This window comes from Chrysemys picta, chromosome 1 (genome assembly GCF_011386835.1).
Source record: "Chrysemys picta bellii isolate R12L10 chromosome 1, ASM1138683v2, whole genome shotgun sequence".
NCBI classification, from domain to species: Eukaryota; Metazoa; Chordata; order Testudines; family Emydidae; genus Chrysemys; species Chrysemys picta.
Window position 1 is genome coordinate 113747613 of NC_088791.1, and position 26364 is coordinate 113773976.

The window sequence follows — 26364 nt, forward strand, 5'->3', positions numbered from 1 at the left end:
GACAAACTCCAGGTAGCTGGCAGGGGCAGTTGCAGAAGCATACTTGGCAACATTTTCCCTCCCCATCGTCCATTTGCCACTCCCACCGGGCTTTCATTTAATCATTTTTGTTGCTCTCCTCAGGATTTCCTCCAATTTGTCCACATCCTTCCTGAAGGGTGGTGTCCGGAACTGGACACAATACTCCAGCTGAGGTCTTATCAGTACTGAGCAGAGCAGAAGAATTACTTCTTGCGTCTTGCCTACAATACTCCTGCTGATAAATCTCAGAATGATGTTTGCTTTTTTTTGCAACAATATTATATTGTTGGCCCATATTTAGTTTGTGATCCACTATAATCCCCAGATCCTTTTCTGCAGTACTCCTTTCTAGGCAGTCATTTCCCATTTTGTACTTGTGCAATTGATTATTCCTTCCCAAGTGTAGTACTTTCCATCTGTCCTAATTGGATTTCATCCCATTTAATTCAGACCATTTCTCCAATTTGTCAAGATTGTTTTGAATTTTATTCCTGTCTTCCAAAGTGCTTGTAATCCCTCCCAGCTTGGTATCGTCCACAAATTTTATACATGTACCCTCTATGCCATTATCCAATTTATTTACAAATATATTGATTAGAACCAGACCCAGGACAGATCCTTGCAAGACCCCACTCAATATACCCTTCCAGCTCAATTGTGAGCCACTGATAGGGGAAGCAGTAGCTGTTATCTGCAAGGCTTAATACTCTGTCAAAGAAGGCTACAGCTTGGTTTGACATGATTTGTTCTTGACAAATCTATATTGACTATTACCTTATTATCTTCTAGGTGCTTACAGATTGTTTGATTATTTGCTCCGTTAACTTTCCCAGGACCAAAGTTAAGAGGAGTGATAATCCCCTGGATTGTTTTTGTTTGCCTTTTTATAGATAGGGACTATATTTGCACTTTTTTCCTGTCCTCAGGTATCTCTTGTGTTCTCCATGAGTTCTCAAAGATAATTGCTAATGGCTCAGAGATCTCTTCAGCCACTTCCGTAAGTATTCTAGGATGTATTTCATCAAGCCCTGTCAAAGTAATTCTTAACATGTTCTTTTCCTACTTTAGCCTCAGAGCCTATCCCATTTACACTGTTGTTTTCTGTGTTAGCCAGCTGATCCCTGCTAACTTTCTTGTGAAAACTGAAACAAAAAAGGCATTTAACACTTTGGCCATTGCTGCATTTTCTGTTGTCATCTTTCCCTCCTCATTTAAAAGTGAGCCTAACCTGTCCCTAGTCTTCGTCTTGCTTCCCATGTATTTACAAAATGCTTTCTTATTCTAGCTAGTTTAATCTAATTTTGGCCTTTACCTTTCTAATTTTGTTCTTATGTGCATGTGGAGTGTTATATATATATTCATCCTTTGTAATTTGACCTTTCTTTTTTGAGTTTTTGGTCATTGAAGATCTCCTCGTTAAGCCAGGGTGGCTTCCTACCATATTTCCTATCTTCCTATGTATTGGTACAGTTTGCTCGTGCCTTTAAAAATATCCCTTTAAAAAACTACTAACTCTCCTGCACTCTTTTTTCCCCCCCTCAGACTTCTTCCCACGGGCTCTTAACTAACAATTTTGTGAGTACTAAACTCTGCCTTCTTGAAGACCTTTGTCTTTATTCTGCTGTTTTCCCTCCTACTATTCCTTAGAATCCTAACTCTACCATTTCATGCTACTTTCACCCAAGCTGCCTTTCACCTTTAGATACTTAATTACTTCCTCCCAGTTTGTCAGCATCAAATCCAAAATAGCCTCTCCCCTCGTCTTTTTCTCCACCTTCTGTAATAATGAGTTGTCTCCAGTGCATACCAAGAACTTGCTGAATAATTTATGCTCTGTTGTATTATTTTCCCAACAGATGTCTGGTTAGTCGAAGTGCCCCATCACCATCCAATTCCCGTGTTTTGCATGTTTTTATTAGTTTTAAAAAAAAGTCTCATCCACCCCTTTTTCCTGGTTATCTGGTCTATAGTAGACCCTCACCATGACATCACCCTTCCCCCCACCCCTTTTATCCTTATCCTGAGACTAGCAAGAGGTCTGCCTCCCACTTTTGTCACAACCTCAATGGAAGTGTATACTTCTTTGATATACAAGGCAACATCTCCTCCTTTTTTTCCCAGCCTGTCCTTCCTGAACAAGCTGTACCGTTCTATGCCAATATTCCAGTCATGTGAATTATGTCATTAAGTTTCTATGATGCCAATTATGTCATCTTTGTTGGGCCCTACCAAATTCATGGTCCATTTTGGTCAATTTCACAGTCATAGGATTTTAAAAATAGTAAATTGCATGATTTGAGCTACTTAAATCTGAATGTTCATGATGTTGTAATTGTAGGGGTCCTGACCCAAAAAGGAGTTGTGGGGGTGGGGGTCACAAGGTTATTGTAGGGGAGGTTGCAGTACTGCTACCCTTACTTCTTCGCTGCTGCTGGCAGTGGCGCTGACTTCAGAGCTGGGCAGCTGGAGAACGGTGGCTGTTGGCCGGGAGCCCAGCTCTGAAGGCAGAGCCGCTGCCATCAGCAGCGCACAAGTAAGGATGGCATGGTATGGTGTTGCTACCCTTACTTCTGTTTTGCTGCTGGTGGGCGCTGCCTTCAGAGCTGGCGCTGTCACTTTCCAGCCACCCAGCACTGAAGGCAGTGCAGAAGTAAGGGTGGCAATTCTGCAACCCCCCTAAAATAACCCTGTGGGGGACCCCCCCCACAACTCCCTTTTGGGTCAGGATCCCCAATTTGAGAAACGCTGATCTCCCCCATGAAATATGTATAGTATAGGGTAAAAGCACACAAAACACCAGATTTTGCTGGAGGGGGTCCAGATTTCACAGTCCGTGACACTTTTTTCAGGGCCATGAATTTGGTAGGGCCCTAGGTATTTGTGATTATTCACTAGTATTTCTACTTCTTCCTGTTTATTCCCTATACTTCCTGCATTAGTATACAGACATCTAAAGAGGTTTATTAGATTTCTCCACTATATTTTCTTGTCTCGACTTTGTCAATGGTGCGATTTTCAACATTCGCCCCACATTCTGACCTTTCACCCAAGTCTCCGTGTTTTGGACTCACCTGCGGGCTTTTGCCTCCTGCCCCTCGGACCTAGTTTAAAGTCACCTCACTAGGTTTGCACATCTCCCAGCATGCCATTCAGGCTTGCAGATGGATGCCTCTGTCCCCATTAGAAGGGAGTCACTAACCACCACCACCCTTTGATTTCTCTTGGGAGTGGTGGCGAGATTCTCCCAGTCTGGGGCGGTACATTGTTTCCTTGTACTCCCTGGTCTTCCATTATCCAGCTGTTGTCTTCTCTAATACTTCATGAGGCAGGGACCATCTTTTTGTGTTTGTTTGCATAGCACCTAATGCAATGGGGTTCTACTCCATGACAAGGTCTCCTAGGCACTATGGTAATACAACTGATAAATAAAATAATAATAAACCTTACTGTATAGTCCTCATTGAGATATTACATTGTGGCAGAGCTTATAAGCAACACCTTTATTCACTTGGAAGTAAAATAAACTCAAAATATAATTGTCAACCATTATATAAAGCTTATATATAAACAAACATTTATAAATATTATATAAAGCTGAATTGGGTCATACCTATAATTGTCTGTAGGCACAGAAAGTAGAAGGATGTTACAGGGGATATTTATTCTTAGTAAACATTGAACCTAGAATAATTGATTTTGGATGTAGTGGAATTATTTAGGCTTAACACACATATGGTTCAAACTCGAAATTCATCTCCAGATTTGGATCCAAACTTCTCCAGAAATTGGGAATTTGTTCCCATCATTTATAGACAAAAGGGCCAGTTGACAATTTTGAAGCTAGATGCAAACTTTCCCACAGGAATGTTAATATGCAGAAGATTCAATTCTGCATTGTGCCTAGTAGCTGCTGAGCAATGCTAAGGGAAGAATTACACAGGAGCTTACATGTTACTCTGGATTTAAACACACGTAACTTTTATGTAGCAATGTAATTCAGTTGCAGTCATTTACTGTGGATTTGTGCTAGAGTAATGTACAGCAGAATTTGATTTATTTAACTCAATCCTGCCACACAGTGGACAACTGAATAGATGACTTGCAAAGTCCTATTCCAATCCTAATTGTTATACTCTTAGGTACGTTTGTTTGCACTAGGGCATTCACCATGAAGCATTCTCCCTACTGGTAACACCTAAGAGTCATTTAAGATAAAATGTATTTATTAACTTTCTTCTCCGTTGTAACGAGACATTTCACCTAAATCAAAAGCTACCTTGAACTGAACTTTGTTTCTCCAGATACTAGTTATTGCAAATTTTCAAACAGAGTTGGAAAATTCTATCTATACAAGAAATTGTATACATGTATAGCCTTCTACTCAAAGTGAAAGCTTGGCTAATCTAAGTTAAATACTTTCTGAAAAGTATATATCTAGCTAAGTTAAAAAAGCCTACACGTGGTTTAAATATAGTAAACCAAGATTAGGTTTATTACTTGTTATATCTACTGTTGAATTTTCTGATGCACTAGAGTTACCTTTGAATCGTGAAGTGCACACTTGGGTTTAATATATAATGTCTGCATGCATGCACAAAAAATAATTTTGGATAAGACATTATTTGGAGAGGCAATGAAGAATACAAACTATAAAACAATGACAATTAGGTTTTTTCCATCACCTTTTAATATAGGAATAAAAACATCAGTGAGAATAATTTCCCCTTCTATTGTACTGCACTCATTATGATATTTTGTGTGAGAAAATTTAAAATATTTGGAACCTTAGAATCTGAATTAAAGCCGAAAGAAGTCAATTAAAATAATTCCATTGATTCCAATGGGCTTTGGATCAGGCCCTTAGTGGATGGCTTAAAGGAATATGATTTTCAATACAGCATAAAGAACAGGTAGCATCTATATTTTTACTAGCAATAATTAACTCTACAAGGCTATTAATCCAGATGAATCAGAATATAAACTGATTACCAACTGGGGACAGGAAGAATTTCCCCTCAAAATATTGTATTGTTCTATATACATTAGGTTTTGTTGTTGTTGTTTTTTGTGTTCCCCTAAGTAGTCATCATAGGCTAATTCTTCAAGAAGGAAGTTGGACTTTGTTTTCTGCAGTATGTTTTAGGATATAAATATTTATTGAGAGAGAACAGGGAGTGTGAATAATGAGATCAATATAGTCAAACTTAAATTTCTGCAATGATTGTTCCCGGACCTCCAGACTAGCTCAGGGTGGGGAAAAGTATGTCAAATCTATAAGAATTAAGAAATAAAATAGAACAAATATGATAACATTCTTTCTCCAAGGCTGCATATCCAAGGACTGGTTTTCTAAAATATCTTTGTAATGAAATGCCATCTTCTTTGCCTATTTATCAAAAGGGTCATACTGTGAGGTGGTTGTATGCAACACAGTAAATAAACTAATGTACAAAGATAATAGACTTGCTAGGACTAACAGCATTAATTACATTCTTCACTGCCCAAGTATAAAATGGAGTCCACATAACAATGTACTTGTTTGCAAGTTAAAAATAAGATACTAGTTTGTCCACAACTATGCCATTAGTTACTTATGGCTGACATCACTTTGGTATTGGAGCACCTTCCAGGCATTGATCAATTTACCCTCACAAAACCTCAGAGGATGCACTTCACCTACTTTTCCTGCAACGGAGCCTCTTCTTTGGATTACGAACGTCCTCACTTTGGCCAATAAGGTAGCCTGTCAACACTACTGCTTAAGTAGCTGGTGTCACCTTTGATTGATAGACCCTAGTAGGAGAAAATACATCCTGACTGTGATGCATTTTAGCCCTGCTAAACGCAGGAAGCAGAGACACAGAAATGAAACTGTTTTTGCTGCATAGCAGTGTCACAGGGTCAGCGCAAAGGACAGATAGCTAGCTGCATCATTTTCAGTGTGAGATACAATGGGATTGTGTTTGATTGGTAACATTTGAGGATGATCTAAAAGAGCGGTCATTGATATGAATTGGACAAGTAGCATGATGTGTGGAATAAAGCCACAAAACCATACATCTGCAGTTACAGGACGTCTCCTTGAGGCTGTATCTCCAGGGGGAAAGGAATTTTCACACATTGTATGAGACAAATATATTCATGCTCTTGCCTAGACCAAGGAATGAGGCCATTCACAGCAGCAAGACCTTCAATAAAACAAACAGAAAAGGCCAAAAGCAGAGGTATAGAAGACTTACTGCTGGCACTGGTAACCTTTCTATTCCCTCTCTTGCTCTTAAGATTTGAGTCTTACTGAAAAGGAGCACTGAGGTAGAAACAGCAAACCGTGCTAATTCCATTGCTTGATCTCTGGCTGACTCACCCTCAGGCTTCAGATGTTCTTCAGTTCCAAGAAACAGAAAAGAAAATAGGAGAGAGTTATTTTGGCATTAGTGGAACTCATGAATATGTTATAGCAGCTTAATATCACTTGGACATAAATGTTTATTTCAGGCTGAAGTTTGGCTTATGCAGTCTGAACCGAGTAACCCACCCCCCCCAAATAATCACACCAGCAACTTTAATTTATTAATGAGAAAATATTGTGTAGAGTTCCTTTTTTGTGATTAATAAATTAAACTGATTCTGAAATTAAACAGAATCAAACTTGTCAAGTGATTTGCCTTGTGGGCATTCACCCAAGAATGACACACAGAAGAGACATTAAAAAGGACCTTTACATTCAGTGAAAAGACAGAGTGTAATGAGACTGTTTACACTAAACACCACTGAACTCGGTGAACAACATTAGGGCATAACACTGTTAACAATTTGAACAACTACTGATCACCAGGGCCACCTAGTGGGGCGGGGGGGGGGAAGTGGGACAATTTGCCCCAGGCCCCTGACTCCACAGGGGCCCCCATGAGAATGGCTGAGGCTCCCTCCCCAGCCCGACCCCACCTCCGCCCCTCACTCGGAGCCTCAGCGCACCGCATCCAGGAGCGGCCCTGGACAGAGCTAAATAGGGTGACCAGATGTCCCGATTTTATAGGGACAGTCCCGATTTTTGGGTCTTTTTCTTATATAGACTCCTATTACCCCCCACCCCCGTCCCGATTTTTCACACTTGCTGTCTGGTCACCCTAGAGCTAAAGCGGCTGGCTCCGGTGGGGCCTGAGCTCCGCCCCGCTCAGAGCCGCATGGTAAGGGGGCGGGCTGCGAGCTCCAGCGGGGCCTGAGCTCCCTCCGCTTGGCCTGGAGCTCGCAGCCCCATCCCCTTACCACGCGGCTCTGAGCGGGGAGGAGCACAGGCCCTACCGGAGCCAACCTGCAGTGCTGTCCAGGGACGCTCATGGACGTGGCATGTTGAGGCTCTGGGTGAGGGGGGAGCCAGGGGTAAGGGGTAGGGGGGGTTGGATAAGGGGCAGGGAGTCCCAGGGACAGTCAGGGGACAGGGATGGGGCAGAGGTTGCGGGGGACGGACAGGGAACAGGGGGGTTGGATTGTGGGCGTTCCGGGGGTTTGTCAGGACTTGGTGGGGGGAGATGCATAGGGGTTGGGGCAGTCAGGGGACAGGGAGTGGGAGTTGGTGGGGGTGGGGTCCCGGGTGGTGGTTGGGAGGGTCTCTGGGGAACGGTGAGGGGACAAGGAGCAGGATGGGTCGGGGATTCTGAGGGGGCAGTCGGGGGGCAGGAAGTGGGTGGGGGTTGGATAGGGGGCAGGGCCAGGCTGTTTGGGAGGCACAGCCTTCCCTACCCTAAAGCTCATTCAGCAGTTTGAGGCTTGAAGAAGAGCCAAGCTGTTAGCTTTTGCCTTAGGGCTACCATCCCTTTCATTTCTCAAATGCCAAATTATAGTTTATATTTAATTTCAGTGCCATAGGGAGATTCATGTCAGGGGAGGGTAACTTCATTTAAAATTAGCCACTGGGGGAGGGATCACATGAGAAGAGCAATATCCTACACCACCTACCTCCTTCCGAACCCTACCAAGGGAGGCCCCCCCTCCCCTGCATTCCCCCCAAGGCTCCAGAGGGGTTAATTCAGTGGTTCTCAAACTTTAGTACCGGTGACCCCTTTCAGATAGCAAACCTCTGAGTGCAACCCCCCCCCTTATCAATTAAAAACACTTTTTAATATATTTAATACTACTATAAATGCTGGAGGCAAAGTGGGGTTTGAGATGGAGGCTGACAGCTCACGACCCCCAGTAATAACCTCGTGACCCCCTGAGGGATCCTGACCCCCAGTTTGAGAACCCCTGGGTTAATTTAATTTTAGCACCCTGTGTCCATTCACATGCATGTGCTATTTTGAGCATTTCAGTTTTCACAACATAGGCTCATCCCAGATTATGGAACAAGCTCAAACGCTCAGTTCGTGGAGTATGTACATAAGCTATACTAAAGACAAACCCACAGTAACCATCTTGTTTGTGAGGGACCCTATGGAGCTAGTCTCTAGGAAACAGTTAAATGCATGGGTTTGTCTAAGTCCATTAATGGCTATTAGCCAGGATGGGTAAGGAATGGTGTCCCCAGCCTCTGTTTGTCAGAGGGTGGAGATGGATGGCAGGAGAGAGATCACTTGATCATTACTTGTTAGGTTCACTCCCTCTGGGGCACTTGGCATTGGCCACTGTCAGTAGACAGGATACTGGGCTGGATGGACCTTTGGTCTGATCCAGTATGGACATTCTTATGTTCTAACCTAAATGAACCCAACGTTATGGAGACAGATACGAGTCAAGGAAGCCAGCAGAATATCAGAAACCTGGAAAAATCTGACTGGATGGGCTCAGGCATTTGGTCACAAGCTCAGGTGGTTCAAAAGTTTTGGATTTTTTTTAAGCAGAATTTTTTTATTGTTTCTTTAAACAATCAAATACAGCATGCAGCAAATATTTGGCCACACACTTCTGAAACCCCAAACCATGTTCAGGTTTTGGCAGACTAATTTCAGCTTTTCAATTAAAAAACCACAACAAATTTTGAAGGAAAGCAGACGTCCATGATTTTTTCTGCTTTTTAAAAAACCCTAGTTTTTGATCCAAAAAAAGTTTTGACGGAAAATATTTGTCCAACCCTTTTAATGAGCTTTAGTGCCTTTTAGCACTAGCTGATGCTGAGAACCAGTGATACCTTGTAAAGAAGTTCTCAAAACTGGGTTTGTGCCAAGATGCGGAAGGTTTGTTTTTCCCAGGGCTGCCCGTGGGTGGGAGCAAGTGGGGCAATTTGCCCCGGGTCCCACAGGGGCCCCCCATGAGAATATAGTATTGCAAAAAAAATTTATGGAAGGGGCCCCTGAAATTGCTTTGCCCCAGACCCCCTGAATCCTCTGGGCGACCCTGCTGATCACAAGAACTCTTTGGGTCTAGATGAATTCTACTGCCAGTGGCCCCACATATTCCTGCAGAAGAGCCATATCAGGGATTCTAAAGTCTTTAAGGCTATGTGCTGGGCTGGTGGCTCTCAATTGTAGTTATTGCCCTTCTGACCCTGTGAACTGAGGCTCTCTCTGGTCCTTAACTGGCTTCTCCAGAGCCTTCCTGTAGCTCTTCCTTTTTGGGCTGCTCTTCATAGGGTTTTCTTACTGATCTCCCCTCGTCAAGGTGAGAGGATTCTTATCCTGGCCTAAGTCAAGCCATTCCTTCCCCAGGCTGAATTTCAGAAACCCCCCCTCTGTCCTTTCAGGGCCAGAGAAGATGGCTCCCTCCAAATTCCATTCCTAAAGCAATCTGACTGGCTAAGAGGGACTTGGCTCTTCATCAAAATCTCCTCTGAATCAAAGTTGCAGCTGTGCAGTGCCTTGCTGAAAAGACAGTCCTGGCCTCTTGTACAAGACCATTTTCTTTGTTTGATGGCACATTTCTTGCCCATGAGCCCAATGGAGAAGCCTGCTGCATTTCCACCATATTCAAATAGGAGCCTCAAACAGGCTTCAGAAGAGATTTTTCTGAGGTAAAGCTTTTTCAGAAAAGGAATTAAAATGCACAGACTCCTCAGAGGGCCCAATGTGACACAGGAATTTTTGGTACCATATTAAGTTTGGAGCCTCAGTCTTTAGAAAGAATTTGAGGTAACTTTGTTCATAATGAGCACAGACTCCACAGAATGTCTAGTCAAAACCCATAACTGTTAAATTAAATTAGGAACTTCAAATAGGCCTTAAAAAGGGATTTTCTGAGGTAATTGGTTTTAGAATAGAGTTGAATGCCCAAAATTAATTATTATATGGAGATATCTCTCTCATAGAACTGGAAGGGACCTTGAAAGGTCATTGAGTCCATTCCCCTGCCTTCACTAGCAGGACCAAGTACTGTCCCTAAGTTTTTGTGTGTGTGTGTGTGCCCCAGATCCCTAAATGGTCCCCTCAAGGATTGAACTCACAACCCTGGGTTTAGTAGGCAAATACTCAAACCACTAAGATATCCCTGGGTGGTGTTTGGGGCCTCTGCTATACAGGTGGTCAGACTAGGTGATCTGGTGGTTCCTTCTAACTTTAAATTCTGACTTGAGCTCTGTGCAACTAATAAGAACATAAGCAAGGCCATAGTGGGTCTGACCAGTAGTCCATCTAGCCTGATATTCTGGTCTTCCAACAGTGGCCAATGCCAGATGTTTCAGAGGGAATGAACAGAACAGGGCATTATTGAATGAGCCAGCCCCCTTTGCCCAGTCATAACTAGCAGGAGTCAGAGGTTTAGGAATACCCAAAGCGTGGGGTTGCATCCCACGTCTTGGCTAATAGCCATTGATGGACCTCCCCTCAGTGAGTTTATCTAATTCTTTTTTTAACCCAGTTATACTTTTAGTCTTCATAAAATCCCCTGGCAGTGAGTTCCACAGGTTGACTCTGTGTTGTGTGTGCGTTGTGTGTAGTACTTCCTCTGCTTTGTTTTAAACCTGGTGCCTATAAATTTCATTAGGTGACCCCCTCATTCTTGTGTTGTGAAAGGGTAAACTAAGAGGGGGAATTCATGATATTCCCCTTCTTAGTCTTCTCTTTTCTTAAAATGAACAGTCCCAGTCTTCTTAACCTCTTCTCACAGGGTAGCTGTTCCATACCCCTAATCATTTTTGTTTCCATTCTTTCTACTTTTCCCCCCCAATTCTAATATACATTTTTTTGAGACGAGAAGACCAGAACTGCATGCAGTATTTAAGGTGTGGGCATACCATGGATTTATACAGTGGCATTATGATAGTTCCAATCTTATCTATCCCTTGCCTAATGGTTCCTAAAATTATGTTCTTTGACTGCCACTGCACAGTGAGCAGATGTTTTCAAATAATTTATCCACAACAACTCCCAAATCTTTCTTGAGTAGTATGAGCTATTTTAGACCTCATAATTTTGCATGTAGACTTGGGATTATGTTTTCCATTGTGCATTACTTTGCATTTATCAACATTGAAATCCATCTGCCATTTTGTTGCTCAATTACCCACTTTTGTGAGACCCCTTTATAACTGTTCACAGTCAGCTTTGGACTTCACTATCTTGAGCAATTTTGTAGCATTTGCAACTTCCCCACATCACTGTTTATCCCTTTCTCCAGATCATTTATGAATATGTTGAACAACAGTGGTCCTACTACTGATTCTTGGGGGACCCTGCTATTTACCTCTCTCCATTGTGAAAATGGACCATTTATTGCTACCCTTTGTTTCCTATTAATCAGTTACTGATCCATGACAAGACCTTCCCTCTTATCCTGTGATAGCTTACTTTGATGAGGGACCTTGTCAAAGGCTTTCTGCAAGTCAAATACACTATATCCACTGGATCACCTTTGCCCACTTGCTTATTAACATCCTCAAAGAATTCAAATCATACAAGGACACATACAAAGCCTACTGCAGACTTGCAGACTGTAATTCTTCCTCTTTGGAGAATTACAAAGCCCTGTAGAAGGACAAAGCGAAACCTCCACCTTCTGTGGTTTCTCCCCTTCATTCTCCCTTCCTACTCCTATCTGTAGCCAATCACCAGAAAGCAGGTGGAGCAAGAACCTCTTTAAGGCTTTTGCCAGGGTACTGCCCATTCTTTTACAGTGACCTATTCCAAAGGGGATTAGAACAGACAAGCCATGATAACCTACGTGGAACTGAGCACAAAAGCAAAGATGCCTATCCTGGGACTAGGAACCTGGCAGGTAATGATGAGACCCAACTACTCCAGTTCTGTACATATGCTTATAGCAAATCTAGTTTGTAACCTTTATGACATTATGAAACTGCTACGGGTCATCAAGCCTGTTGCAGCTGTCTCTCCAAGAGAGTGCAACTCCTACCTGGGAGCTTATGGTCTCTTGAAATTCTGCAGGTGTGACTGTTCAGATACAGCTTTAAGCACTTGTCAAATCATTTGAGAGTGAATGGGTGGTGTTTATGTGGAGATTTGCCTTTTGATGTAAAGGCTGATGTCCCTGAAAACTGCTTAATGTGATATTTTCTTATACTCAATGCTCATCTGTTACTTAAATTCATTCTATCATCTACTGTGATTAAAAATCAAAGTGGATTTACAAATGGAACTTTGTACTAACTACTTGGATGTTGCTTTATTTATAAAGCACCATAGTTATGCACAGGGCCGCCGAGAGCGAGTTCGGGCCCCGGTGAAAAACTTTTTTCGGGCCCCCCAGCCAGGGCGGACCGGCTAAACAGGGCCGACGAAGGGAGGGGGGGAAGCCAGGCCTGGAATTTTTTCAGGCCCCCCAGCAAGGGCGGACTGGCTAAACAGGGCCAACGAGAGGGGGGGAAACCAGGGAAGCCCGGCCCTGGCCCCCTTCCAGACCGCTGGGCCCCAGTAATTTGTACCAGCTTTCCCCCCCCGGTTATGCATGGTACTTTCCAGATAAATAGGTAGTGCAAGTTCCTGGCCTGAGGATCTCACATTGCTGATTTTGGGTGCAGGAGAAGGTTTTTAGAGCCTATTTAAATTAATTTCCAAGAAGTAGGCAAAATGGACAAGTGTCCCCAAAATCTGCAACATTAAAAGATGAAAGGTGTTCAGCCACGTGTTTTATTAAAGCTCTGTAAAAGGTGACATTCGTTCTATATTTCCTCTCAGGCACTGCTGATTCTCCATGTATTTGTGTGTCAATAGGGTTTACTTATGTTTATACTTTCCAGTTGTCATCCTCTATGTGGGTCTAATCACAAAAGGTGCTAAGTGCCTTCAGCTCCCATTGACTCCAATGCTAATTGTGCATGCCCAGTACTTCTCAGGATGAGGCCCCTGAACTCATGTTACAATCCCATGCTTGCAATATGAGTTATCAGTGATGATTTGTGAAATCTTTGAATGAACCTGATAAGTGCATCAGGCTGACAGGAAAGATTTTGGGATGTAAGAAGCCCCTGGCACCTGCAAAAAACATATCTAGATGCAATAAAAATTCAATGTTTGTTTCCACAAAAAATCACTAGGGTTATTTTGTCAAGACTATTCAGTATTAATGTTCCCACAGTATCCTCAACTGTATCTGCATTACAACAGGATCTTTCTTTACACAGTCACACTGTACTCAAATTGAAATGCTATTCAGTAAATACAATGGAATATAATACAAGGGATTATTTTCTGAATCTCTCATATTGCAGAGTTGTGTAACCAGGGAACAAATTGCCAAACCTGTCTCTCTCCCTGCGCCACCAGCCAACACAATGGGAAAGATCACGTGTTTTGTTTCTTCACAAAAAGCTTTGTCTTCTACACAGAGCTTTCACACTGTACTTTAGTACAGCGGCTCCTAGATACTATACAGCATATCGTATAGCAGTGGTTCTCAAACTTTCATGCTGGTGACCCCTTTCACATAGCAAGCCTCTGAGTGTGATTCCCCCCCCCCTATAAATTAAACACTTTAATATATTTAACACCATTATAAATGCTGGAGGCAAAGCAGGGTTTGGGGTGGAGGTTGACAGCTCATGCCCCCCATGTAATAACTTCACAACCCCCTGAGGAATCCAGTTTGAGAATCCCATTGCATAGCAACTGACTGGGACAGGAGCACTCACCTCCTGACTGCCTCCTGTCAGCTGGGTGTGTGGCGCTTCAGTCTCTTTTTCCTGCTGCTCCTGGCACCCTCTGTAGATTGCCAACCTTGCTAGGCAGGTCTTCAGTGGCTCAGCTCTCTGGCCAAGTACCACAGTCAACTGGATGAACTCCCTCCAGAGTAGCAGAGTTCAACACTGTTAACCCTCACCAGAGTCTTCAGCCATGTCTCCAGGCCCTTTTTAATCCAGCCCTTCACTAGGGCTTAGGCCACTTTGCCACTGGCAGCACCTGGGCCCACCCACTACTCCAGGTCCAAACCCAAGGTCCCTATAAACAGCAGCCACATACCCCACCTCCTTTAATTCCTTCAATTAATTCCCTGGGCCTCTTCCCAGCCATCCATTACCTTAGGGCTAGAGCTCACAGGTCCTCTCACCCCCAGATTTGGCAAATACAGCCCATCAGGCTCCCTTGGGCCAGAATTCCCTCTGGCCCCAGCCATGAACTGACCTATTCAGCCACTGCAGCTCCTTTTATCTGAGATTGCTGGGCTTTGATTGGCTGCTTCTAGGCAGCCTCTCTAGGCAGCTCTGGGGGACCCACCTTTGCTGCTCCTTCCTGGAATGGGGTGATGGTAGAATTGAGGGGCCTCCAGCAGGGGGCCACAAAGAGACTGGTACATCCTGGAATGCTGCCACTTTTACATACACCAGCTAGCTTTCCCACGCTGCTGAAGGAACTGCAGTTATTGAATCTTATACAAGAAATGAGATGAATTCAGACTGCAAGAGTTATACAAAAAGTAGACATTCACCAGAAGGGATAACCAGTTCCTGCTTGTTTTTTACCCCAGGCAAGAAGCCAGGTAGAGGTGTTATTTTTAGAGTAATAGAATTTAAGGCCAGGGTACCACCAGATCTTCTAGTCTGACCTCTTGTATGTCAAAGGCCACCAACATCACCCAGCACCCCAACCAAGCAGCCTTTGATCAGCAGGACTCAGAACTATGGGCTTAAAAAAAGGTGATCAGTGATTATATTGTTTATCTTATAATGCATTAAATGTAGGAATGTGTAGTTTTGTTTTTGCTGCAAGTTCTTACTTGAGATGCCTCTCCTCTTTCCACTTGACTTGGTATAAGGTTGTCAAACAAATTTTCAGTGTTCTTTTCCAGCCAAGAAAGTTATGTGGTTCATATTGATAATGAATCCTAAACTATGTGCCTTATCCAGAGAGTGGCACTTTCTATAATGTTTTGCATTGTATCAACATATGCCTCCTGTCCCATCTCCTCAATAGCAGGCTTGTTTATTTCCAGGAGTCAAGAGGATTTCCAGTGATTTTGTCTTTCCTTGTGTTTCCCAATACCCCACCTTAAACTTGGTTTCTCCTCTTTTTCTCTCTTGGCAAATTATAACTTAATTCCAGGTGTTGATTCCAAGTAACTCAACATTGATTCCTATGGTCAGTTTAGCAGAGCTCTTCAAAGATTATCCTGTCAATTTCTCACTCTCAGAATGACTGTGGCTGCAAAGGAAATGTTAAGCAGGTGAATGAAGGTTTCCAACAGGGATGTGGAGAATCCCCTGGAGGGCACTCCTAATGAGACAGTTCATGGCCAGTAACTTTCAGCCAGGGAGGACTGGAGAATTCTTGTATCACGTTTTCCTTCCTCCATGCTCTCAATCTGATGTCTCCAGGAACATGTACTTACATTGTAGGGAATTCTTGCAAAAAGTTTCCACGTACAGATCTTGGAGTCTGTTATTGTGTTTTCAAAGCAAATGTTGAGCAATATGATTACCATATCTTACTTTGACTCCCATTCCTTGAGATTTGCCCCTTTCTTGCCCACCCTCTTGATCTACATGATTGGCCATCGGGGCAGATTTCACCCTAAATAGATGCATATGGCATAGTACAGTCTTGTATCTATCTTGTCCTACCTGTCTATGGTATTACTTGGGTGCCTATTATCATAGTCTGTGAGTGCCAGTCACAGGTGGCTTAAGACTCAAGGTTGTCACTGGTTGTTTTGTTCCATAAACCTCAGTGAAAATGGGAATCAAACCAGGATCACTCAAATACTACCTGATTTTAGGAAAGGATGAACCATTATCACACTGGAAAGCTGGAAATATTTTTCAGATATTTAAATTTCTGGCTTTCTCTTTTCATTTCAGTCCCCAATTGGGAAAGTGAGAGAGGCCGTGAAGTTTGCCATTGATGTTGGATACCGCCAGTTCGACTGTGCCTATGTGTACCAGAATGAAAATGAAATAGGGGATGCGATCCAAGAGAAAATTGAGGAGGGGGTTGTGACACGGGAGGACCTCTTTGTCGTCAGTAAGGTACAGCTTTGATTTACCTGAGTCTAAGTATGGGGTCAGGTTGATGGCTGGCAGGAAAAGAGACAAAGATCACATAATGCGAAGGGCAGGCTCCGTGGAGTAAAGCTAGTCAGCAAATTAACCCCTTAATACTGTATCCACTTTATTAATTTTGTTTTCTTTATTCCAGTAGTCAAGTAAAGGGGATGGAGGGAAGGAAAAAAGAAACTCTTAAAAATCCATGGCTGATTAGAATGCACTTTTCTGTGTACTCCTCTTTTGCCAGCAATAGAACTCAGCCTCTGCTTTCAGTGACTCCGAGGAAGAAAGCATGGCTACAGTATTCTTGCTCATTCCTGCTGCAGGATTGAATTTATTAATTTATTAGTATTATGTTAGGTTTTCTCCCCGGCAGCAACAAGGGTAAGAAAAAGAAATAGTTTTCTACCTACTGGAAAACTTGTGAGTGGGTCTTCACCAATCTTGCTTTTTGCATTATTTTCTTTAATTGCTGTCTTAACTGGTGACATTTCACTATATCTTAATCTGGCAGAATCCTAATTTAGTCAACTGTACTGCCAGTAACAAAATTAACTGCAAGAAAATACCCATCAACTCCACCTCCCTTGTAGATGAAAGGCATAATATTCCCAGACCTGCCTCTGGTAGGTGTGACATGCCCCTGTCCTGCTGCGGATATTTCATACTGTCATTTAAAGTCAACTGTCATGCTTAGTTTTCTCTCTCTAGCTGTGGTGCACATTTCATGAGAAATCCCTGGTGAAGGGAGCATGCCAGAATACGCTTGCTGCACTGAAATTGGATTATCTGGACCTCTACCTGATGCACTGGCCCATGGGATTCAAGGTACTGTGACTTTAACTCCTCTAAGCCTTTCTGTCAGAGTCCTAGGGAGGCAATTTCCTCTTCTTAGCAGTCATGCCATAGTTATCTTCTAACCAGGCAAGGAAGACTAGACTTTCTTCAAAGTGTATTGGTGCCACTCCCAGTATCCTCTGGAAAGTAGTGCTGCCCTTGACTGGTAAGGCAGTAGCTATCTCGCAAGGTCATTCTTATTGTACGTCTATGCCGCAGCTATGCCGCTGTGGCACTGTAATGTAGCCTTTTTGTCATTCTTATTTTCTTTCTTTTTTGCTTCTACAGCATTTCCAGCGCTTCTGGATTAGAGGGTAATTGATACAAATCAAATGCAGGTCTCTTGGCTCATAATATCTAGTCATTTGGCTGTCTACAATATTCTACAATATTTCTGTCTGATGATGTCTATGTACTGAATTCTTATCTGTCTCTGTCTTTACTTGGGATGATAGCTAAGTCCTCAGCTCCCTACTGCAGGGACTGTTCTGTCAACCTCCATAGAGCTCCTACAAACTGACAGAAGCACTGATAAGCTTCTGTCCTTCCTCTGCTTGAGTTGCAAGTCACACTGATTGGCATGGTGCCAGTCTGCTCATAAACTAATTACTTTAATAAGGGTTATTCTTTTTTCCTTCTTTTTGCCCCCAAAAACTCAAGTCAGGACACCCTGTATAAATCCATCTTCACTCACTTGCAAATTAAAAAAAAAAAAACGATAACTAATTCGGCATGGAGGATATCTTTAAACTATCTGTCTTACAATGACAGGTCGGAGAAGAACTGTTTCCTGCAGATGAGAATGGTATGATCATTCCAAGTGGCACAGATTTTCTGGACACATGGGAGGTGGGTTCACTGATCAGTTGAGATTCCCTTTGTTTCTGTCAGAAATGCTATTGGATGAGGGTGGCAACAGGAACTGTGTGTGCTCAACAGTGCTATGCCAAGCCTTCAGGAGAGAGGAGAATGAGATAGTTGTCACCAGATTTAGAAGGAATACTTGGGAATCTTGTCCTTTTCTCCATTCTGTCAGATGGGGGAATGAATCCAGTCTTATTGTTGACTTACAGGAATAAAAAGGAAACTGCAGACTGATACTAATGATAACAAGCACAAAAAGAAAACTGTTCTTAAAAGAGAATGAGATGTCTCTGCCTCCTAAGAGGAGGATGTAGTGGGCTATTTTTTGTGTATTCCCTTTCTCAGCTAGACTCTGGGACCTGAAAAACATGATGTATTTGGCAGGTCCAACTACCTGGTTTATCATTTGGTTTTGTGAAAGAAAATAGGCAAGTTAACAATAAGACCACCAACACTTTGTGCCATGTTTGGCTACATGGGGAAACTGACTTGCATAACTTTTCTGGGATAACTCTGAAAGAAAAGTGACATTATTCCAGAATTATTATTCTGCTTTGTAAGCAGACTAATTATTCTGGAATAAAATTACTTTTATTCTGGAATAGTGTGTTCACAGGGGGAGTTATTAGAGAATAGCTATGCCAGTCAATTTCCCTGTATAGATAAGCCCTTAGTTATATAGAATGTCTGATTCTCTTGTATCCTTAGGTTATGGAAGAGCTGGTGGATGCAGGACTGGCAAAATCCATTGGAATCTCCAACTTTAACTGTGAACAGATAAAAAGGCTCTTGAACAAACCTGATTTAAAATACAAACCAGTGAATAACCAGGTAGACTGCTTACAGACTCATTAGTGTTGGCAGAACACCTGTCTGAAGGATGCTGCAGGTAGATGATGTGACTTGCATGTGTGTCTGTGTATGTTTGGGAAGGGTGTAATTGGTGAATGGACCAGTTAATTAGTTTTTATATGATACATAGAACTAGAGTTATTTAACTTGGAATTTCCATCCCGTGGGAAATTCAGACATTTAACATTTTTTTTGTTCTAAGTTGAAATTTCAAAATTGCTCACAGAATAAAATTTCTGGAAAAAAAATTAGTTTCAGGTGAATTGAGACATTGTTTCTATTTTGATGTTTTATGTATTTTTAATTTTGTTTTTATTTTATATTTTCTATTATAAATTGGTAATTGTTTTTTAAAATTGATATTCTAATTGCTAAGTAGTATTCTAATTGTTAATTTGCTTGGTAATTGGTATTCTAATTGGTTTGGTAACTGGTACTCTTTGCTATTCTAACTGATCATTTGTAATTGTTATTCTAATTGGTAACTGATCTGGTAATTGGTATAATATAAAAATAAAAAATATATAAAAATGTAAAATAAACATTTTTGAAACAAAAAGCCATTCTGAAACAAAAAATTGAAATGTTCCATGGTGATAAGGTCAAAGTGGAAACCGAACATTTCAACCTTATTAAAAATGAAGAACACATGATTAGTGACCACCTATGAAAAGCTCGTTTAGTTGCCCACAATCACAGTCACTCTGTGGCATATTACCGAATGGAAGCAAGCTTAGCACAAGGTTGTGCTTAATCAGCAATGAGATCACAAGAAACTGAAAGTACAAACCAATCCAGTTCGTTCAAGTCAGTTCTTTACTATTCCTTGCAGAAGGAGTGCCTTTAGATAATTTAAAGTACAGTAGAACCTCAAAGATATGAACACCAGAGTTATGGACTTACCAGTCAACCGGCCACCCTGTGAAACCAGAAGTCATCAATTAGGTAGCAGCAGAGCCAAAAAAAAACAACACCCCAAACACCAGCAAATACTGTACTGCCTCAGGGCTTTAGCCCTGGGGCTCATGGCTTCAGCTGGGGACTTCTGACCCTCGGGAGCACTGGGGCTCAGGGCTTTCGACTGGGGGGAGCACTGGGGCTTGGGGCTTCAGCCCTGTGACTCCGTTCCCAGCTTCAGCCCTGATCATCGGGGCTCTAGCTACATGGGGAGTGTCAGTTTCAGCCCCAGTGTTTCCCCCCCGATAGCTAAAGCCCTGATGCCTGGCAACTCCCGTGGGGCTGAAGCTGGGAATGGAGCTGCGGGTCTGAAGCCCTGATGCCCCCCGCGAGCCTGAAGCCAGGAACAGAGAGGCGGGACTGAAGCTTCAAGCCCCAATGCTCCCTCCAGGTCTAAAGCCCTGAGCCCCAATGTTTCCATAAGGCAGAAGCCCTGAGCCCCCTGCCAAGAGTCCTGGTGGCCCCTAGGGTCAGATGCCCTGACTCCTATCCCCACCCTGCAGCTGGAGCCCCAACTCCCCCGTGACTGAAGTCTGTAATGTTTTGTTCAGATTTATGGACCATTTCAGAGTTATGGCTAGCCTCCATTCCTGAAGTGTCTGTAACTCTAAGGTTCAACTATATATTGAACTAGTTATAACTATTGAACTATATATATATATATATATAACTAGTTCCAAAAGAAGCCATCTTCTGGAGGTTAGTGGGGATGTATTCTATGGAGAAGCTTGTGCTATTATATATCCTTCAGTAAATCACCACAGTGTCCGTACTCTGAAGAATAGTAGTACAGTCTGCCTTTGCATAAACTTAGTGTTCATGCTTGTAGATTGAGAGCCACCCATACCTTCCTCAGGAAGAGCTGGTTAAGTATTGCCAGTCCCAAGGGATCGCTGTCACTGCATACTGTCCCCTTGGAGCTCCCAACTGGCCTTGGTAAGAATGTTTTCTATATCTTGTTTTCTTTTTAGATCTGAGTTCAATACATTAATATTCACATATTACCGTAGGTGGATGAAATAAAAAATGAAAAGAATTGATAAGTTATTATAGATTACAAAACCTCAAAATTCCTCTTAAATCTGCACAATTACATAGAAACCATTAATCTCTTATTGAATTAATGGATTAATGTGTGTGACTCAGTCTGATTGGATGGATGTATTTTAATAAAAAAAACAAGCAATCGATTTGTGAACTGGTGAAGAAAATTCTTAGTTGAATTCTGATCAATTTATTTAACATTCTTTAACAACTTAATAAAAGATTACAAAATCATAATAAAAAACCTGTCATGAAAACATCAGTTTCATGCATTCATTGTAACAAACATTTGGTGAGCTTGAGATAGCTTGTCTCTGGTTCTAATCTTCAAAACCCTCTAGACTATTTCAGAGACGTCCACTCTCCATCCATTTACTACCAGGGAAACTCTGATCATGAAGGATGAAACTCTTGGGAGCCAGAGGGAAGATGTTCTCAGTGTTAAATCCTAGACTATAGAACATCTTATTATTGGAGTATATTGGAATGAGCTATATCTAACTTCTATGCAAAACTCGGCTATTCCCAAATGCCTACTCATGATAAAATAATGTGAAGAATGATATTTAGGGGGGAAAGGGGCAGCGTGAGGGGGTGAATTAAAGTATGCCATAAATTCTTTTGTTCTTAAATTACCAATTATCTTATGAACCCTATGATGTTTAATGGTGGAAAAACACAATTATCTTTTCCATCAAAGTGTCTACTTTTTATTTTTGTAGGCCCAAGTCCGAAGACTTTTTCCTCTTGGATGACCCCAAGATAAAGGAAATTGCAGCCAAGTACAGCAAAACCTCAGCTCAGGTACAGACTTATTATACAGCTTTTTTTTTTCCCCTTTCTAAAATGTCATCCTCTTGTGCTGGCTAACGTCTTTCACAAAGGAATTGCACCCAATTCTGTCCCCTGTTATGTTTCCTTTGTAGTATGATGCTTTAAATATATTGTTTTTAATCTGATTGCATTACAGAAGGGATGGGGAAAGATTACTGACCAGTAAACTGTATGAAATTGAGGGCATTAGCTTGAAAGGGCTAGCTACATCATTCATATGCATCACCATTAGTCAACCTCAAATTTTCAGTCAATGGCAGTCACTAGTTGCCATCTTGGTCTCATGAATACTAGTAATAAATGAGTATGTGCAAAAATTAGGTTGGCTCTGCTACATTGCTTCCTCCTGTGGTAACTCTTCAAGCTAGGGAATTTATTCACTATGGAATGTGAAAGGAGGCATGGCATTGTCTTCTGAATTTGCCACATTTCTGATTTGTTGCTGTAGGTTCTGATCCGGTTCCACATCCAAAGAAATGTGAGTGTAATTCCCAAGTCTGTCACTCCACATCGTATTGAGGAGAATTTTAAGGTAATGTTGCAAATAAGATACTTATAGGTCCCATTGCAAGTTTATACAGGAAACCTGCTTTACCTTACCAATATCATAGTTTTCCCTTATACACCTCTACCCCGATATAACGCAACCTGATATAACACGAATTTGGATATAACGCAGTAAAACAGCACTCCGGGGGAGGTGGAGAGGGGTGGGGTGCATGCTCCGGCAGATCAAAGCAAGCTCGATATAACACGGTTTCACCTATAACGCGGTAAGATTTTTTGGCTCCCAAGGACAGCGTTATATCGGGGTAGAGGTGTACTTAGAATGAGAAATAACTGGGGTCTCTCAGATATGACTATATGATAACATGGTAAATGCTGAAGTTTTTTTTTAAAATGGTGACCACTTAGCTTACTTCATCAGAACAACCAGCAAATAAATAAATGTGAAACCAAATCCTCCCTCTGGAAGAGGTGACCTAACAGTTTGATTTAAAATTCTATTAGTGAATTGCCTGTTTACGTATACTACTTTCTTTCAAAATATGGTCTCTCTCTCTCTCCATCATCATGTCAGTTCAATGCTAGACCATTCCAAAACACCCGAATCCCTTTGTTTAATGTACATGATTTCCCATACTCAGTTGATTCTTCTAGGCTCCAATAACTGTATAACAACTAAGAATTTGGAGACAATTAAAATAGAGTAAATAGAATTCTCATTGACACCATCACCTCTTTGAGGTAACACCCACAGATCTGAAGCTAAGTCAGTCACTCATACCTACAACAATTCTTAAGTACTCACACAGGCTACACTGTGGTTACCCCTAATGAAGAGCCAAACCCTGCATACTTATACTAAAGTAAATATCCTACTGAATACATGAGAGATGGCTTGAGTAATGGTTTGGAGGATCAGGCCATGCAAACATATGTTTCCTTCCTCTGAATTATCCCTCATTTGTAAACATTTGAAAGTCTAACTGAACTATCTCTTTCAGCAAAAAAAAAAAAAAAAAAATTGATCTTGTCGGTGAGTTGAGTGGCTAGTGACATCCTAAATTATAATACAAGAACCCAGCTGGTAGAATCATGCTATATTGTATTGTAGAGTAGTATTCATAATTCAAGGCCAAAATTTGGAACATGCAGCGGTGGCTCCAGGCACCAACGCTCCAAGCACGTGTCTGGGGTGGCAAGCTGGGGGGGCGCCCTACCAGTCCCTGTGAGGGCAGCAGTCAGGCAGCCTTCGGCGGCATGCCTGTGGGAGGTCTGCCAGTCCTGCGGCTTCGGCGGTAATTCGGTGGTGGGTACGCTGAAGCCGCAGGACCGGAGGACCTCCCGCAGGCAAGCTGACGAATCTGCGGGACGGGGGACCTCCCACAGGCAAGCTGACGAATCTGCGGGACGGGGGACCTCCCACAGGCAAGCTGACGAATCTGCGGGACCGGGGACCTCCCACAGGCAAGCCGCCGAAGGCCGTCTGCCTGCCGTGCTTGGGGCGGCAGAAAAGCTAGAGCCGCCCCTGGAAACATGGCACCAATAATTAAGCATATAAATTAAGTGACCTGATACTCAGGTGCTGAGCACTTGCAGAGCCATTACAGGTCCCTTTGACTAAATTAGGAGTTGCAACTGTGAAAATCAGGCCATTTAATTTATAGGCCTGGCTTTAGGTACCCCACATTTGAAATTTTGGTCCACATATTTTATTACCCACTCAGAGATGTGGGCATTCATTGTAACATTTGCTCGTGAAGTTGTGTTCCTTCTGTCACCTAAATAACTAGAATGCATTCCTCCTCATCTCTGCAGTATCCTGACCTGGAAGCCACTTAAATGTACCTCTTGTACATCTTATTTTGTGTGTTTGCCTCTCTTGCTCTCCTTTTAAGGTGTTTGACTTTGAATTAACTAAAGAGGAGATGGAAACCATCCTCAGCTTTAAGAGGAGATGTAGAATCTGTTCCATAAACATGTGAGTGTCTCTTCTCATCTAGCAGACTGCATGGCAAATTCACATTTATTGTAGAACATTTATATCCTCATTTTTTAAATGGTGAGTAGGAAACTGAACAATGGACCTCTAACAAAATGTCATATTCAAAGCCACTGAAATCCCATGCTAGCATTCACTAGAATACTAGTCAGCTTGTACCCCTTTGCAGAATTGTGATTTATACAGGATTTATCATGTTAAAATAGCTTTTAATATGTAGATGTCAAGCTACTATGAGCTAAACATGTGTTAGCAAATTAAAATAGACTTACAGCTCCAAAATAGATAGGTTTCAGATTTCTCGATTTTTTGCTACTCATCTGACTAAAATATGTTCAGTGTAAAATTACAATTCAGAAATTAATGTTCTACTAAATTATCTAATCCTTGTAAGTTAGTAAATCTAGAAAAGAGAGGTCATGTATTACCTATACAGAGATTATTAATGTAGTGTCTGTATTGTAGAGTGGTTGGATCCTGACATTTCAGATCTATTCCTAGCTCTGCAATTTATTCTCTTTTCCCAATGTAACAATCTGTGAAGTGACTACTACGGACATACTGTACCTCACAAATGTGTGGCTTAATATTGCAACGAAATTTGGTAGCCTTGGTTAAGGTGTGCTAAATAAATGTAAAGTACAGTATATTCCTTCTGACATCAAGATCATAATGTAAAATCTAAACAGTTACAAATCTACAGGGGAAAACTACCTTTTGAATGACAGGAGTTCAAGCCTGCCTATTTAAATTGCAGAATACCCAAATCCTCTATTGATTACAAAAAGCAGAGAGTTAACATGAGTTATCCTGTATTAGTTAGGCCAGTGAGGGAGGCTGGATAAACACTTTAAATGTCCACTATAATTAGAGATTATGCACATTTCAAACTCCTCTCTTTAACCTTGAGACTGCATCAGTGCTGATCCTTGTAGTGTACACTGTAAGGACTTTAGAATAACTTTCTCTTTCTCTAGGTGCACAAATCACAAGGACTATCCTTTCAGAGAAGATTAAACCTGGCATTGTCTTGACATTCTTCAGGGCTTAGAATGATTGGATTCTGCTGATCCTTTAGTCTGGTTAGCTGAACTGATGAGCATGTTCACATGCACTATACAATTATGGCATCATTTAATCACCAGTGTAAATGTATTATGTACTGCCTGCTGGCAGAGAAGATTCTACAAGAAGCTTGAAGAACAAAGCCTGAAGACAGTCCAATTTGCTGCCCTTACATCTACTATTACTACTGTAGTCCTTTAGCTGTTTGAGATTTTTTTTACAATAAGCAACAGAGGGTCCTGTGGCACCTTTAAGACTAACAGAAGTATTGGGAGCATAGTCTTAAAGGTGCCACAGGACCCTCTGTTGCTTTTTACAGATTCAGACTAACACGGCTACCCCTCTGATACTTATTTTTACAATATAAATGCATGTTTTCACCTTTAGTAAAATTTATTCCACAGGCTGTTAGTAATGAGACAGGTAAACAAGTTTTAATAATCCTTGACCTACAGGCCTTGTGAACAAGTTTCTAGCAATTAAAGTAAACAATATTTATTGTAGCGGTATCAGGATCAGGCGGGGCAAACACAGTTAGAGCTCAGGCCCTTGTTTGCAGGGGCTGAGCGAACAAGCACATAGGTAGGGTACGCCTAGGCTTATGTAGCCAAGCGTTGGGGGAGGGGGAAGTCTGCCACCCTTGAGCGGGGGGTGGCAGGGGGGAACGCAGGCCCACCCACTCCACTGCGTTCCAGCCTGGGGCCCTAGCAGCGGTTACTGCTGCTGCTGGTCAGTGGGGCATCCAGACCGCAACACACTGACATTGGCTCACATTCGTTTGCAGCCGGACCGGGGTCGGCTACCCCCGGGCTACTTCCATGATCCCCCTCAGAGCCTACCTCGTTCGTCGCACCGGGCTCGGGCCAGTCCATCCTCTCGGCCAGGGCTTGGTGGCAGGTCCGGTAGCTCTGCCGGGAAATCCGGCCAACAGCACTCGGGCAGCTCCTCTGGGTAGCAGCAGGGGCGGAGGGGTTCTGGTACAGTCTCGCCCTCAGGGATCCTCCCAGTGACGGGAGCAGAT

At 42.3% G+C, this 26364-nt stretch overlaps 1 protein-coding gene across 1 annotated transcript; it reads left to right on the forward strand.

Annotated features, from left to right (window-relative positions):
• The first annotated feature begins 12096 nt into the window (after nt 1-12096).
• Nucleotides 12097-25585, forward strand: LOC101940797 (aldo-keto reductase family 1 member B1-like). Its single transcript, XM_005288037.2, has 10 exons — nt 12097-12162; nt 16199-16366; nt 17096-17212; nt 17993-18070; nt 18794-18916; nt 20724-20830; nt 21661-21742; nt 22221-22304; nt 24175-24257; nt 25256-25585. The coding sequence occupies exons 1-10, from the start codon at nt 12097-12099 to the stop codon at nt 25293-25295; spliced, it is 948 nt and encodes a 315-aa protein (XP_005288094.2). The 3' UTR covers nt 25296-25585.
• The last annotated feature ends 779 nt before the right edge of the window (nt 25586-26364 follow it).

Coding starts and splice junctions, on each gene's coding strand:
- LOC101940797 (XM_005288037.2), top strand. CDS start 12,097: ATGATAACCTACGTGGAACTGAGCACAAAAGCAAAGATGCCTATCCTG. Junction 18,917..20,723: donor ACAAACCAGTGAATAACCAG/GTAGACTGCTTA, acceptor TCATGCTTGTAG/ATTGAGAGCCACCCATACCT. Junction 22,305..24,174: donor GTATTGAGGAGAATTTTAAG/GTAATGTTGCAA, acceptor TCTCCTTTTAAG/GTGTTTGACTTTGAATTAAC.